The following is a 17,490-nucleotide window of genomic DNA, read 5'->3' as shown; positions in this document are numbered from 1 at the left end:
ATCATCCCACTCAGGAATCTGGTCCTCAAACTGGGACAAGCTTCAAAGCCATTTATCACCTCCTTCTCTGCAGCTCTGACCCCTCGCCGGGGTCTGGCAGCCCGCTGGTTTACCTTTTATAGGCTGTGTTTTATTTGCAGGGTAAACATTTGGCCCAGGAGAGGGACTCGATGAGGAGGTGAAGAGTGAGGCGGATCAAGCTGCATGATCATCGCTGCTCATCTTCAGCAACATGGACATTTTAGTCCGTCTACAACGTCATCTTGAACTAAGGTCGTATTACCTGTAAAACAGTGACCTCTAGTGGCCAAAGGTCCTGCAGCCTCAAGAGCCTGCTCCCATCTGGAAGCCAGCACACTTGCAGATGTGTCTGAACTGCATTAAACGAAACCATACTGAGACCATTCTTTCCGCCGATTTACAATGAACCTATTCAAGCATCTACAAGACGCCTCTGTTGTTCTCATCAGGGGGTGCGAGGGAAAGAATCCCATCTGGACTTGAGACACACAAATCTTTTGTTCTCTAAAGTCACACACCTCTGGCGATTTCATCATCATCATCCTCCCACTCCTGAGCAAAAAACAAACAGTAAAAAGAAGTGAGTCCTGTATCAAAAGATGGTTTAATAAAAGGAAATAAATACAGTGCTTTGGATGGCAGTAAGAATCCATTACAGGCGTGGGTTATTGCACAGCTCTAGGGACAAACATGAGTAAGAACCAATAAAAATCACGTCAAACTCTTTGTTGAATAGTTTAGTAGCAGTAGCATACACTAGGAGGAACAGAACAAGTGAAAAAACAAGACCATTTATCACTTATGAATTGATCTATTGTCTCCTGAAAGAAACATTTTTTTAGGTTTTAAAGATTAAATCAGACTTCAATATTAAAGGAATTTCTTTAAATGTCTGTGCAGGACGAACCAGCTTCCAACACTAGGTGAGAGTCCAGCCAACCAACCAGTGAACACAATTCTGGCCATCTACTTTCCTTCCCCCAGATCTAGTGAAATGTTACAAGTAAGAAAACACAGCTGTTTTAACCAAGTTTTAAGGAGTTCTACATTGGTGGAAAAATGTTTTCAGACCCTCCATGCATTGTACAACAGCAGGACTACCGCATATTCATTTGCTAATGTGATGGTTTATTTGTTTTTCTTCAGTTTTGAGAACTGATACATTAAGAATTTAGAAAGAGAAATAATTCAGAAAGAAATTATTGTATGACGAATAATGTAGAAACATTTTTCAGGGCCACATTATCCAAGATAGCACGACGTCACACCCAAAACACCCATGATGTAGGAGACAAAGTAGAGATAGAAGGTAAAAAAAAACTTGAGAGCATAAGATGAGAGTTTGCTTATCACTTCCACCTGATGTTTCAGCTTTTGAGTACAGATTCAACATAAACTGGACCATTCTGTTGTCAAATATTCAAATGCGATTAATCGCGATGAATTATAAAACCCTGATTTAGTGAGATTTATCGAGTCTCACCTCCTTAGTTCTTGATGATCCAGGAACCTTTATTTTCAGTAACAGTCAGAAGCTTCATTTGAACCCCCAGACGTGCCTTTCTGTGACGGCTGAGGCTCAATAACACAAAACTCCACCCAAGGATTTTTCACTGATGCGTGACTGTAAATAGCACCAGTGGACATTAGCATCATTCCACTAGTTCAACTGAAGTACACAATAAACTGAAGGGAAATCAATAAGAGCCTGATATCAACGCCATTCTGCACGACCCAAAGAGGCTGCATTGACTGAGCAAAAGTACACTCTCCCTTATTTGTTCCTGCTTCTTCAATGACCTCCAGACTTTTAACTAGCAGCTGAAAGGCAGCCTGGCTTCAGTAAACAGGCTCTCGCACACAGAAAACAGACTTCTGACACCAATAAATGGATGCCATTCACCGGCCAGGCCACAGCAGCCCTAGATTGAGAGAAGCAGTAAATTGGAAATGAAAGAAGCGTTAAAAACGGCCGACTAAAGTTTGACACAACAAGTTGTACCTCCGCAGCGAGGACGAAAAGAAGGGTGCAGTTTTCCATGTTGGCACTTGGCAATGTTTTCGTTTAAACATTCATTTACTACGAACAACTCCTTTATTGGTCTTTACCAAAGGACCTTTGACAGGTTTTGGTGAACGACAGGTCCAACACAGTAAAAGTCTCTCCTCACGCATGGAAAAACACAAATCCACTTAAGCTCACCTTAGAAAACACAAACCTTCAATCAGCTCATTTGAGGTAAAAAGTAAAGATTTGAATCCATGTAACCACCATAACTCTGCTGCTGAGTTGGTCACCATGGCAACAAGAAAACAAGTTGCAGTGTGTGGTACACTTGAGGCCACTTTCATGAGTATAGATTCTAAAACTCTTTAGGAAAATAACAACAGACAGTCTTATAAACCTGTCACAGGGGCTTCAAATAATATATATAAAAGTGAATTTATGTTCGCGATTGGTGCATAACTTCATTTGAAGTTTAAATATATTGAAAGACAATGCATTAAAGGGATAATGCCACAGGTTTTCTTGCAAAAAATATAAATACGATTAAATAAAAACAGAATGAATTTTACAAACTTGACTTTCAAATTGTCTAGAGAGGGATAAATAAATAATAACGTCCATAGTTAGCCAGTTCCAAGTCCTCTTGAGTGCACTCTGGTCCAACCGTCTCTTGTTGTGTGAGGAAAACAGCACAAACTGCCAATAAATGCACCTTTTGGAATGAAACAAGTCAGTAATGAGTGTTTGGAGTTAATAAAAACGTCATCAACTGTGTGCGAGGGAAAAAAGGAAGGAGGAGTTTTGCATTGTTTCAGATGTGTCGCACCATCTCAGGGTTCAGTCCAGCTCCAGACTGGCTTCTGCTGGCTCCGACTGCAGCATCTTCTGCTTGTAAATGAACGTCAGCAGGAAAAGTGCTATGTCATGTGAGCACCAGTAGCCAGTGTGGGAGGTCACCGCCGACCAGTAGCGACTCTCCACCAGCCCCTCACGAAGCTCAAAGTCGATGCGTCGCTCCAACTCCACTGCAGACAGAAAGATGTGTCAGGGAATTTGACCGCCGCCAATCCGATTCCGCTCTTACTGTGATACTAACATGAGTCAGCAGTTGGCGAAGCGGGCTGAGTCAAGGTGGAGAGTCCGTATGCTGATTGACTCTCTGTCCTTCTCTGCTCCTCCTCCTCTGGGTTGGTTCCACCCTCTAGTCCCAACGACACGGATGGTTGACTGTGTGACCTTGAGAAATGAGAAAAGAGGATCCCACCGATGCCCTTCCCAATACTTGCTGCTCCTACAGTGACAGGACAGAGACAAATGTTATCACTACAGTCGGCTCACTTTCTTCAAATCCTCATAAGACTCCAACAAACTTCACAATTATTGTGGCTGTAGATAATAATTAATGTGACCAAGATGCTCTATATTCAATGTACAAACTGTATTTCAGAAGTTACGGGCTATAAAAATGAATATACTGTCTGAGTAGAGAATGAATGAAGCGTTCTGAGATTACAACAACGAAGTGACTCTTCAATTACACTGTCACTGCAAAGCACTGGTTCTTCCACAAGATGGCGCTGTTGGCGCATTTGAGCAGAAGAACGGTCCAACAAATGAGTCAAATATTTATGTAATGGAGTCTTACCCATTATGCTGGCCTTGCCTAAGCTGGTGATGGACTCTCCGTAGTGTCTTCTGAGGAGGACCGGAGACGTGCTGGGGCTCGGGATGCTGTCTGTGTCGGACGGCGGGTCCTTAAATGGGTTGAGGAAAGTGGGTCTTATTTCGTCGTAAGGGGTAGGGTTAACAGCGGTGCACCTGGAGTAAGCAAACAAGAGGTCATCCATGCAAATGTAATGACTTCAGTGTTGCGTGAAATAAGGGAGTCAAGTTCTTACCAGTGTATTTGAACAGGAGAGATATTGCTATAGTGTTTGAGGATGAGAGGCTCCAGTCTGTACGCCTGAAACAGAGAGGAGAGTTACTAAACTCATGAAAAAAAATAAAAATAAAAAAAATACCACCATATATTCCAGCTCCTATTGAATTAATGAAAGTATTGGAAAATACTTAAGTATTAAGTATTATAAACCATTTTTGGCTTTTTGGCCTGCATTTAACCTCTAAGCAATAATATGAGAGCAGACTTCCAGTATGGAGGTAGAAACCAGATTAAGAGGACGGTAAATGTTTGAAAATCAGTTTTGTCTGTCAGGGTGAGCAGGTGCAGGGAAACTGACCACTGGATCTGTGGGGTGGAAGACATTCAACAGCCGGCTGCATATGGAGGTGGGAAGGATGTGATCCTGATGGCAACTGGTACCAGGACGAATGCCTCTCAGAGCCAAGAACACAGCCAGAGGAGAGCCCATGCAGAAGAAGTTTTCCACCTGCGGGACACAGAATAACATCTTACTGCTGCAAAAGGCCATTTGAAATGACACCAATTCAGTGGATGAGAAGCTACAAGCTAGCTTGTGTAAGTCAACAACCCTTGTCATAACAGAGTGAAGACAAATGTACTGTCTGTGTGTGAATAGACGTTGTTTACATTGCTACAGGCTGAATGGTTTTGTCTGTGTCACAGTACACTGTGCTACACAAGTTTCTTTCAGTACACATCGAGAGCATTTGTAAATGTTAAAGTGCACATGAAAGATGGATGTCTGGGAGGCAGAAGAAAGAAGCAACGTAAAAAGAGACCAGCTAGATGGAATGCTTAGCAGAATATTGAAAAATAAAATCTCTATTTGGCAATTGTACAGAAGCTTTGTCGTGTTGCCAACCTCATACACTCAAATGGAATCATGGCTGGGACTGAACCAACCAGACACTACAAATGTTTGAAATTTTAATCAGAATTCATATATTTCACAACTACTTCCAAACCAAATATGACGCACTGGTTATATATCATCGGTAAATGCTTCTACTTCTGAAAAGGTAATGCGAGAGTTCTAACATTTGTCTTCAACTGTAATTTTCCTGAGTACACCTCTCCCAGTCTTTGTCCTAATGGCGTATCCAGCATAACAAATTCAGTCTAATCGACCATGCAAACCTCACCCACATGAAGAGACAGTGATAAGAGCCAATGCACCTCTGAGCTTTTTCCATTGATCATGACGCGTCTCTGTGGCCCATGGGGATGAGCAAGCAAAAGTTTTAAATCCTCTAACTATTAATCCTGCCCCATGTGACACCAAAACACCCTGTCTGTATTTTCAACTCTGCTTTTTAAAATAACTCAAGCCAAGTGCAAAGCACTATAATTTGTTTTGCAAAATCCCTTATATGATTGCTGACTCCATCACTGACTCAGCGTTTAAAGCACAAACAATGAAATGCTTAGTCACTTAATATTGATTGAGAATGGTATTTAATGTGACCTCCTGAGTAGCGAAAGAAGCCATGCAAGCAAATGAGAAATACATCACAGACATTTTAAAGAGACACATTGATTTTAAACGTTCTTTTACATTAATAAACATATTTTTATACAGGCAAATCGACAGTCTGTCTAAAGTATTAACACACATCCAGTATACCTTAACCTACCTTAAATTTAAGTGCTGGTGGTGCTGAAGGTTTTGAGGCTTCCAGTGTTATGAGTTGATTTTCCAACTCTCTTAATCTGTAGAAGACAAAAACAATAAACAACTGGCTCTCATCTGTGTGAATAAAAGTGTTAGACACAACAATATTGAGCATGGTGAATGATATTAAGCTCTCTGACTGAATCTTTCAGGTTTCCAAGAAAAGCCACAAAAATATCAGGAATATAGGTGAGATGTTATTGTGTTGCTGAAAAATTGACAATTTAAATACTCGAATTTCCTTCAAGTAGCCGGAATAATATCCATCAAACACTCATGAAAGATATGGTTTTCAGAGTTGTATGTCACCTCATAAGAAACAAGACCAGGTCTAGAATGGTCTTCCCTGGCTGTACCTTTTCCTCGTGTGCCTCAGCTGTTCCAGCAGAAGTCTCTCCTCACAGGAGGCCCAGTGTCGATCCAGCTCCTTCTCCACGGCGTGATGCTCTTGCAGGCAGAAGCGGACAGGATCCCAGCCCGTCATGATGTCATAGGTGATGACGCAACCAAGGGAGTGTGACACAATGGACACTTTGCCTCCCCTGTCCTCGAAATCAGGATTGCGGGAGCAGAAGAGCGTGTACAGTCTATTCAGCTCTTGCGTTAGACCTTTAGTGATCTGAGGAGATGGTGAAATGAAAGAGGAAAGTGTCCTCACTTGATCCAAGCTGTAGCTTGTAGCTGAAAATCCTCAAATGGGAGAAGCGGCTCTCACCTCGTCCCTGTACAGAGGGCTGTTGTAGTACATGATGTCCATGGCACTACTGTTCAGGAGGTCTCTCAGTCCTCTCACTTTGTCAGGGGTGATGGAGTCGACAGTATCTGCAGAGAGGATCAAAAAGTGAGCCTCTTTGGTACAATACTACAACATGTTTAAATAGGGATCCCTTAAGAGATGTACACTCAAACAGGCTTAAATGGGGTCATGGATTATAGCAAAATCATCACACGGAACATTGTCTAAACAACATTTCTGGACCCCACCTGCTTCTGAAAGACTCAGCATGACATACCTCCATCCAAGGCCAGTTTAGAGCGCCACTCCACCGGCAGGAACTCGACATGCTCGTCATTGTGCTCCACAAAGTGCTTCTCCTCCATCTTCCGCACACCTTCCCTCAACCTGATCAGAAAGATGATTCAAGATCAAGAAGGAAGAGTTATTGTAGTGTTGTCTGAATAAGTTTGATGCAGCAGCCTCATTAGTGCGGGCCATCGAAGAGCCCTGCCAGTCCTGCATGTCCAGTGCAAGATAGAGTTGAATGATGGAGGCTGACAGCAAAGTTTTCTTGTATGTTGTACATTATTACGGAGAGAGAGAAAGAAAAAATGAGAAATGATCACTTGTATGTTGAGAAATAATGAAGGACCTTATATGGGACACCTCATTTACAGAAAAAAAGATCCATGAAATGAGTTAAAAACAATCTCCACTTATTCCCTCGTGGGTGACATACTTGGATGGAAGTGTCAACAATAAAAAAGAACTCATGACAGCACTTTAGATACTGTATGAAGCACAAAGCATATGGTTTATCTTTCCTCCCTGTCAGAAAAAAGGCCTGTAAGGCTGTAATCCATGACTTGGTCTACTTTACCTGCTTAAGCCTAATCTGCATCTAATGGCAGTGTACTTACAGACACACACACTGCTGCAGTCTTCTGTGATAAAGACTGTAAAGTACTTGGAAACCAACAGTGGAACTGAGAAGAGGACACAGAGCATCCTCACCTGATGTCAAAACATCATGTCCAAGTAAATATACTGGAGTGTTTACTTACAACCGATTTCATTCAGGCTAAACTATCAATGTAACTGAATAAACAAAGCAAAACATAACATGGAAACATTGAGACAGATATTTTGTTTTTCTCTTGTCTGAAACTCACATTCCAGTGTTTTTTATGATCCGTCCTTGATCCATCTTCTGTCCGATACCATGCACCACAAAGACGATATGAGTGGTCTGAGGTGGTCGGTCTTCAGGGGAGGCCTCCTCCACGTACCCCCGGTGAAGCCGTGTGCCACTGCTGGAAGCTGCAAGATCACATAGTATATACAGTATATATGAATATATATCACATTTCAGATTAAAAAAAACTATGAAATTGAGATGAAATGCATAAGAAGTAATGATGATGATGTATTTTCACATATAGAATAAACTTGGAAGACCTGAGTACTGGAAACATACAGCGGACGGTGTGTTGAGATGCATAAGAATCTACTTAGGCACTATTGCGATTTTCCCTGGGTTGGCATTTCAGACAAACCTTTGCACTTCATAAAGACTAGCAGTGCGTGTCGGTGCTGAAAAAGTAAAGTAAATCAGCTGCAGGTCAAACAGTAGACCTAGGGTCAAAAGGTCACTTGATGAAAGTGTGTCTGAGAGAAGCAGATGGTGATCTGTGATAATCTGATTTATTTTGGATTCTCGCTAGCCCCATTATCACCGATGCACTTACTGAATAATGAACACAAATCAAAACAGAGGCTGTTGACAACAGTGCACAAATCTTAAAACACACAAGGTACCTTCACATGAGTCTTTGACACAGCAAAAGTATCATCCATCGTAATGTAAATCAATTGCTGGGCAGAATGGTCAGAAGGCATATAAAATATGTTACGTTTGGGAATCATTTTAGAGCTATTCAAATAATAATATCCAATTTTATCTACATGAACACATGTATTACTTTTTATCCCTGTTTACAACACTAACCTACAAACTGCAACTTTGTTTGAACAGTCAAAAGGAGCCAAACCTTTGGAGAAGCCAAGCGTCTGTGTGACCGTCCGTGCAATTTTTGAGGTGGTTGCATCACTGTAGAGGTAGACCTCGTCCACGCTGTGCCAGTCCACATGGGTCCGACTTAACTTGAGACTGTGGATGGCTGCAGAAGTGGGAGCAGGGTCAGAGAAAGCAGCTTGAGTGAGTGAACAATCGGGGGAAAACAGGATTGGCAAAGGAAAACGGGGTTGGGACACAAACAGTGCTATTCCTATTCAGTGGGGGAGCCTCTTCAGCACAGTTCTATGAGTCTCAAACGTCTAATGGCACAATCAAATGCAGTTTTCTGCATTGATCTGCGGTGGCGATAAAAAGACCACACCACAGCATCTCACACAACAGCCTGAAACTCTAGCTATTGCTTGTCTGCATTGCTCAATTGCATATTTATTGCATCAGAAAAACAAATATTCTGTTGCCACTGAGCAGATTTCTTCAGTGCGACCAAGAGAGCAGACAAGAAAAAGCCTGTAGAGCTACAGAGAAGAAGCTGAGAGCAGTGAATAAAACTCAGAAGGGGCAATTCAGTCCATGTGCAATATCACTAGATGTCCTTTTGGCGTCAGGCCACTGCATAGTCACGACTTGGTGAACTGCTCTGAACCAATCTGAGGATTAAAAGCCCTTAAGAAGAGGGAGAATTTGCAGTGCATCCTATTGCATCTAAGCAAACCTGAACAGGCTTAACATTCTTTTTCAAAATATGACAGACCTGATCGCAAATATTCCTTCTAGCTTATTAACCTGTCTGCAATCTGAACAGTTACGGTTTATTTTATTATATTTAAGTCTAAAAGTATGAAGTAAAATGGTCTGAAAAGACACTGAAATGTTTGAAAAACAAGAGGATCAATATTCCACCAGTGGAGGCTGCTGGGAACTCATTTCTGCTAAGTGGACTCATTAAACGCTCACACGAGGATCGAATCAAAACAAGCAGTGACCACAATATACTGTAATCACAGTGGGCTCAAACCCTGAAAAACATCCATCAGGAATCATTTCACAGAGAGGAAGGATTTACAGGATACGAGGCTTCCTGCAGTAGTGTGAGCCTTGCAACTCTATACAAATATACAAGGCAGGTAAAGGTCAAAACACATAAACACATAAATGAAATGGAAGACAACGTAACTGCCTGGTTCCATAGGTGGGAGCATTGGTTGATCTAAAGCCTTGGAGGAGAACTTGAAAAGCTGCATCACCACTATCATAATTATCAGAGAGTGCTGACTGTGTAACTCTGTGGTTGAATCGAGACATTTGGCAGGCAATTTAATTCAACTTCCTGTTTCATTTTGGTCTGGAAATAGTTGAGAAAGTACTTAACTTTGGGTTTTGGTCACCTCTAATGGTGATACTTTGGTTAACTAACTAGTCTGTGTTTCAGAAGAAAGTCACTTCACACACACCTGAGTTTCAGCTCATTTAAATTACTATTCTCTAGGTACAGACTTAGATTTGTGTTGAAAGAAATTTTTGTTACGGTCACAGGTTTTATTTATTGTATTTGTGATCAGGTCTTTGTGTAGATAACGCAAATATAATCTGAATTAGGTGCCAGAGTTTCATATGAAGTGAACCCACCAGCTTCAGTGATTCAGTAAGTCAACACTTGGTGGGAAATAACGTGTTCCTCTTTATCAGGGCAGTGAAACATTGTAAAACAGGAGCTCAACAATGAGCTGCTCTGAGCAGCGTTACAGCAAATGTTTGCGATAGACGGATGTTGAAGATTGTAAAGCAAGAAAGCAGTCCAGAAAAAAAAAAAACATGTATCAGACGACGGCAAGGTACCGTTGAAACTGGAGCGAATTGGAAGTTTGGCAGGTCTATTTTCAAAACTTGTTTTAAGCGATCGAGAAAAAAGGTTTAACACTGCAGCGTCGGCTGGGAGAGATCCTCACTGTCAGGACTGGATCCAAGCAATTCTCCATTTCACTGTGGGTCAATACATCTGAGGATTTCAACAAGGCCGACGCTGTACATCAAACTCAAGGTCTATAGAGAAAGGACACAATAGCTGCTCTGTTAACTTCCTCTCTGGATCTGAGCAGAGATGCTTTCAGCTGAAGGGGAGCGAGTCGCGGTGTTTAATTAATGACACTGTCATACTGCCAGCGGGGACGGGGAGGACAGCGTGGAAGCAAGGGCAGAGGAAAGAGACGGTTTAGGTGCAGAAATACAGAGGAGTATAGAGGGACTGCCGCTATTTAAAGAAGGTTTAATGACAGTAGAAGGGGACCTATTTTTAAAAACCATGTTGCTCACTTAATATCCCAGCAAGGACACAAGGGAGCTATGCAGAAATACACAGCACAAATACAACATTCTAGCAACTAGATCCAGTGACGGACAGAGTTGGGAGACTATCCCAATTGAGCCTCGGACTTCAGCTACATGACTGAAGAGCAACCATGTAGAGCAAAGCAAAACAAAAACTCTACTCATCTGGAGATCTAGAAGGAAGCAGAGGTTTCAAAACGATGTACCGTACCTTGGCAGCGTTTGCGCTTGTGACATGTAGTTCTAGCACTCGTCTGATATCCACTCCATTTGAATAGGAATGGGAGGTAGAAAGGGGATAGGTGGGAGAGAACTAACAACCAAGACAGAGTGAGAATGGGTGCATAACACTGCTGTCAGTCACTCAGTAGTTTCATCATGAACATGCAAATCAAACAAGACGGGAAAACAAAAATATTAGTTTGTCATAAAAAGAACATTCATAAGCAACTGCTATGTGAAAATCTATGTGTCTGCCATTCAGTTTATTCACGCTTCCCCATTTAAAAACTTGTTGTTCAGATCTATATCAGGACAACTTGACAAGACTTTGGACGGAAAGGTACATAGAATTGTTACCGAAAATAAGAGTGTAATGTAAGGTGATGAGGGTCGAACTAGAGGAGTTAGAGAATCAGGACTTGTTTTGTTGTGTAATAAACAGAGCTTCAGTCATTCCCCAGCTGGAGTTTGTACAGATTATCCATATGCAGACATGACATCCTATCTATCCAAGTTAATCTCAGGACTTCAAACAGGGACTTTAAAGCAACATATGACACATATGCAGTTACCAAAAACTGTTGGCATCCAAGGTCGTAAGAAAACAACTAATCCACAGTGCTGCTTGACGTGTTCAAGATGTTTAAAAAAATTTAATAACAAATCCACTTGTGAACGACTGAAAACCAATCCAGCCAATTATCAACAAAGCAAATCAGGGAATCAAATAAATGTCAGATCGACATTTACATGTCTTTGTAAATCGTTTGTTAATCAAATGAGGGACTCCAGAAACTAAACTGCTCCACACAGGAGCCAGACAGCGCGCCACCGTCAGCAGTCTTGTCTTCAGCAGAGGTGAAAGGCTCAGGACCAGAAACCTGCTGAGTGCACAGGAAGTATGTTTGCTGTTCTAGCTTCCAGTGAAGGCACTGATTGACTCACTTATAAATAAGTTATGTGTCTACAATAACTCCTTAAATGGAGAGTGTTCTCAGGCAGACAGCCGCAGCTTTTCAGCGGGTCGAACTCATGCACCATTTCATGTGAAGGGAAGTTGATATGAAAACACATAGTTAAATACTTAAATCAAAAACGTAAACCAAGTTTTGCGTCAATGGCCTTTAACCTTTAACCTTGCAAATACTAAGGTCAGTGATGACTCTAAACTGTCCACAGGTTTTACATGACCACTGGTCATGTGTCCATGGTAGCCATGTCACAAGGTGCATTATTAATAACTCAACCAACGCATCCTTATGTTCAGGTGGATGAAACCTACAGTACACATCCTCTGCGTTTATGAGTCATTTCAGATTGTTTTTCAAATCATAACTCGTTCTTCACTAGACTATTTATTGACCAAGTTTTCTTTAAATGTTATGTTATTTTATTGACAAACCACCAATAACAAAATGGATAAAGTAAAATTAATTGTTAATTATGCTTCATTTCTGTTTCATGCCATTCTTGTGTCTTTATCTCAAGCATGTTGTCATGTCTCGGGAGCTCACTGGAACGCCATATGTGTTCTGCTTTTGCTGACCTCTAATGTCACATGATAGGAGGCCCAAGATGGAAGAAGAGTGGGTGGGAGAGATTAGGAAATTGGCAGTGTTGTCACCCAGTAATATAATAATTTGTTTAGCTTAAGGCAGAAACTGTACTGAACCATCAAGAGTGAAGTGGCATGAAAAACACTTGTCGTCTTATAATAATCAGTCTTTGGTCTGAACTCTGCACACCAGCATGACAGACAACAAGAATGTTTCCTGTAAACAAGAGCAGGTATGGTGGCAGTCACCGTCATCTGCATGTTGTGTGAAACTAGCGGCGGCTGAACAGAGATCGAATCTTACCAACTGAAATGGTGACATAACCAACACGACAGACTTTATTTACAGTCAGTCTTTCACAGTTGGAGGAGTGTCAATGAGTTAAGGGTGAAGAGCATGGGAGGAATGTCGACTGAAAAGAAACTATTTTAAGCAGAGACATGACACGCATGAGACATGCTGGCTAACGCCTCCCGTCATTTTCATGTGACAGAGTGTGGTGACAGACGCAGAGTGTGACAGAAAGATCTCTTCGTACAGAAGTGAGAATACTTGATTCACGAACTGTTGATGTTCAACAATCACTACAGTAGAAGTGTAAAAACCTAACACACCCCTTTTTGTCAGAGTTATTATTTTTTTGTTTAACTGCTACAAAATTAAAGAAAATGAAAGCTTCTGTAAAAATTATCCCTCATTACTGTTCAGGCATATATGGCAACAATATGGATGCAGATGAGTCAAAATAAATGTATTTAAGGACCCTAACATGGAGTTGGTGACCTGAAAAACTGAAATAAATGTGTTCTGTGTCCTAATTTGCAAAATGATGGTATTAAATATGTCTGATTAATATCATTATACGCGGTAAATAAATCACCCTTTTAAGACTGTCAAACAATTTCCATACTACAATGGTCTGTTTAAAAGGAAAAAAAAAAATTCGTAAATGGGAACATATAGGGGATGTTTATGTACTTTCTCTCCCACTTGTTTGTGTACTTCCTGGATGCTACACTCCATTCAAACAAACAAAATCTTACAAGCGCTAAGAGGATGAAATCCTAATGTCTGTGAAATCGGCACCATCTACTTTGTGCTGTACAACACAGACTTTTTAAAAGCTTTTATTCTATGCTTCAGTCAGACACCCACACACCCATCACCACGGATGGCTTGTAGTTCTGGCTGCCTTCAGTAGTCTGCTGAATCAAAGAGTCTGTTTGTCTCTTACATCTACCGCGCGACGGAGAAATGAGTCGCACGGGTGTTTAAAGGAGACAAACATGCATGGATTTAACTAAAAAACCATATTTAACTCATAATCATAATTTGTGGCTGCCTTTGAAACATGAATTAAAATCTTAATTTAAGACAACAAGCATGACAAACATACCGTTTTTACTATCGATGGTTCTGGCGACCAGATCGGTCTCAAACGTGTCCTGCATCTGCTGACTAGGGAAACGCTTGAGGTGCTCCTGCTCGATCAGGTCGCTCTCTTCTTCTTCTAAAGGAAGCCAGGTGCCATCGATGAACCACTGACCTCTCATCACTGGAATGTGGTCTTGTTCTGTAAAGCGGGACACTTAATTAAATTCAACTCACGCCCAGGAGGGTCCGTTCCGCAGAGGAGCAAGGTCAGTTCTGATTACACTTCTTACCGACACCATTAACAGATTGTAAAGGGATTAAGTTTGCATAATGATTTGGAGTGAAACAACTTCACAAGAGTGAATGAGCACCAGGCAAAAATATCAAAGACAGCAGATGACAATAATTTAATCTGTCGCCTCACAGGCATGTCAAGTCACAAGACTGAGTTTAAAGGAAATAATAGTTTCATTTCCCAGCCTAAATTATGCGTTCTTTGACCACTTTCTTTTTTCTCACTGACCATGCATTGTACCTCGACAATGAACTAGTAGGAATGAAGAAGAGAATTTTATCAGGCCCAATATTAACACTTGATCAACACTATTAAAGCAAAATTCTATTGGCCCATCTGAGACACGCAGCTATATGTTCTGATATCCGTTAAAGAGCGTACATATATACGTATAATCTAAGGACTAGTCAATATAATTAATCATAATCGACTCTGTAGGTGACAAGTCACAATTTCATTCATATATAGATAAGTAGCTTGAACTGCTTAACAAATGTGGGTCTCATTTTATATATGACTAAATGTTTGTGACAGCAAGCACTTACCAATTTATTACACTCTACTCCTACTAAAAATACCAAATATAAGCATCCAAAGTGAGTGCTCTGGCAGCGTGACATGTATCCCCACTTAGACTTATTGTTTTTCAGGTAGGAGCTACATTAATATTGATGCAGCAACAAAGAGAAGCTACTTTAGGTAGTAAACAAAACACTTTGGTGATCACCACTAAGTATCATTGACAGTTACTCCACATAGTCCCTTATATGACCGATCTAGATTTACTATACCAGGTTTTCTGTGTTATTACATAGTTAAATAATGGTAATTGGGGGTGTATAATAGCACCAGTGATACAGACTCGGGCTGTGAGCCACAGACCATTTTGGGCAGAACTGTGTTTTACTTACGTTTCCAGTACACAGGAATGCATTCACTTTCCATGACATTCACTTCATAGAGTCCACCTCTGACACACACAGGTCCCACGTTGATCTCGATGCTTTCAGTGTCTCTGTCATCCGAGGGAAGCGTGTCTCCAGTGGTCCGGCCTTCGTGAACACTGCTGGTCCTCGTCTCCACCGGCACTTCCCGGTCCAGTCCTCTACTCTCCACCCCGTTGTTATTACAGCACTCTCCCACACTTGTTCTTGAATTCAGTCGGCAATATTTACGATACATCCACTCGATCTGAAGAGAGTCGTGTCCGACGAAGGGCTTCCAAGTTTTCTTGTCCTCTTTGTAAAACCACCGCACCTCCTCGGGACCTAGTTCCATGACCACCTCGTCGAAGTGGTCTCTGTTGCTGTTGGACCGGGACCGCTTCCTCCTGTCGAACAGCGGACCCGAGTTATTCGCATCGTTGTTGGTTCCTTCCAGATACGAAGGCGGCGGACTCAAGTTCAGAAACAGTCCGTCCTGGCTGCTGCTGCTGCTGCCGAGGACACCCGGCAGGTGGGCTTCCAGTCCCGACTGGACGGACGACATACCCGCCTGCATGGCCTCGTCCATGGGGCTCATCTGGTGACAGCACCGGGTCACATCGCCGGCCAAGTCCCACTCCTTGTTGTTGTTACTGCTGCTGCTGAACCTTGATGTTTCACTTGCACTGTTGAAAACGCTCATAACTGTCCAGGCAACCCGAACCGTCCGTCACTTTGCCGAACCATTAGATTCTTACAATCTATCCGGCCATGTTCTGAACAACGCGGTTCATCTTTTAAACTCCAAAAGTCTCATCTTGGCTTCATGACATGCCCGGCAGCCATGGCATCTTCCAGTTAGCCTGTTAGCTCAGGCTAGAGAAGCCGGTGGAAACTCCGGGGCTAGCTCATTAGCCGCCTAGCTTCTCCATTGATATATTCAGAGAACTTTGGTGTCACCTGCGTCTCCCACCGCGGCCAGTTCGAAGACTCCCCGTCGCTTTGAGTCGAGGGTCCCGAGTGGAATTCATTCGCGGTCGTGACAAGTTCACCGCACAGACTACCGAGGCGCGCGTCTGAGAGTCCTGACAGAAGGCGAGCACATTACAGGTTTAGACGTGAACGCGCACGCGGAAGTGCCTAGAACGTAATGACGTTTCCCCCACACGAGGACTGCAGTCCTCCAAACAGTCAACAGAGGGCGCCAAACAACGTATTTTGAACACAACGTCAACTACTTCCCCCCGACTCATAAATAATACTCCTTTTATATTCTCTAAATAGTTCGTGCAAATCATCATGTTGCGAAGAGGATGAGTAAAAAGCGCCGTAGATTAGAGACAACATAGACAAACCCATGTCCTTTGTGGTTGGTTAAATAACGCATAAATTTAGAGGTGTTTTGTTTTTAGCAGTCATGTAAGTACAGATGAAGAAAACAACGCACAAAATAGAGGTGTCCTGTCAAGTGTCCTGAGAAACATCGCAGGTACAGTCAAAATGAAAAAGAGAGGGCGCGTTTACAAAAATAACCTCTTGGTGGCAGCAAAGATCTTCACACGTGTGTTCGTAATTCTGACAAAACGATGCTGTTAAAAAAATTCAAACGTTTTAAACACCTTTTAACAAATAAAATATTCTCATTTATTCATGTGTTTATTTTACGTAATATAGTTTATTTATACAGCACATTTCAGTTCACAAAGTTCTTCACAGTAACCTTGAGTGATGTCTTGGGAAGATGTGAATGTTTATCTTTTACTTCTTTACACGTTCAATCTGAAGTGACTAAAAAAAATTCCCCTCATTTTTTGTTAAAGTACAATAATGAGGGTTCATGAATATGCTTTTTTCTGATTTTTTTTTTTTTTTTTTTATGAAAGTGCGGCTGTTTCAGTAATTTCTGCTCCTCTTTGTGGACGTGTTCCTTCGTTGGAACACAGTGTGATCGGTGGGTCTGTGTGGGGCACCATGGAAGCTAGGGCAGCTGCACTCGGAATAAACAACTATGATCCTGCTGTGTTCTCGTTTACAGAAGAGGAGGAATTGAACTTTAAATTTGCCCTGCCTCAGATCAGCACTCCATGCTCTTTGGCTTTATAATTACCCCTCAAATTATGTGTTTTGCGTTTTATTTCCATCATAATTGGTGTTTTTAGTGTCAGGTATTCACCCTCACTCCCCGCTGTCATAATAAGAAACAGCTTCCCAAAGACACATAAGTTCCGCAATACAATGAAGAATTTTGCTTTATTACTTGTTTAATCGGAATACAATATTTTAAAATTATTTTGAAGATGCTCACAAAAATTGCTTTACTTCTTACAGCAAATAAAAAATGATCCACTGTCCACTGCTTTCCTCTTCTCAGAAACAGCGTCAGCTTTTCTGTTATTTCTATCTATTTTTTTGTC

At 41.6% G+C, this 17,490-nt stretch overlaps 1 protein-coding gene across 3 annotated transcripts; it reads right to left on the bottom strand.

Annotated features, from left to right (window-relative positions):
• Positions 1-611: 611 nt before the first annotated feature.
• ddhd1a (DDHD domain containing 1a) lies at positions 612-16,305 on the bottom strand. Of its 3 annotated transcripts, XM_053845755.1 has the most exons (15): positions 15,065-16,305; positions 13,881-14,057; positions 10,918-11,019; positions 8,395-8,523; positions 7,516-7,663; positions 6,639-6,748; positions 6,341-6,447; positions 5,982-6,244; positions 5,588-5,663; positions 4,270-4,419; positions 3,928-3,992; positions 3,675-3,847; positions 3,126-3,320; positions 2,856-3,054; positions 612-2,741 (listed from the first exon to the last, which is right to left on the bottom strand). In XM_053845755.1, the coding sequence occupies exons 1-14, from the start codon at positions 15,777-15,779 to the stop codon at positions 2,867-2,869; spliced, it is 2,598 nt and encodes an 865-aa protein (XP_053701730.1). In that variant the 5' UTR covers positions 15,780-16,305; the 3' UTR covers positions 612-2,741; positions 2,856-2,866. The 3 variants fall into 3 exon arrangements, with proteins under 3 accessions (XP_053701730.1, XP_053701729.1, XP_053701731.1); XM_053845754.1 differs by having other exon boundaries at positions 612-3,054; XM_053845756.1 differs by lacking the exon at positions 10,918-11,019 and having other exon boundaries at positions 612-3,054.
• Positions 16,306-17,490: the final 1,185 nt, after the last annotated feature.

This window comes from Synchiropus splendidus, chromosome 16 (assembly GCF_027744825.2).
Source record: "Synchiropus splendidus isolate RoL2022-P1 chromosome 16, RoL_Sspl_1.0, whole genome shotgun sequence".
In the NCBI taxonomy this organism is placed as follows: Eukaryota; Metazoa; Chordata; class Actinopteri; order Syngnathiformes; family Callionymidae; genus Synchiropus; species Synchiropus splendidus.
This window is presented reverse-complemented; position numbering and strand designations above follow the sequence as displayed.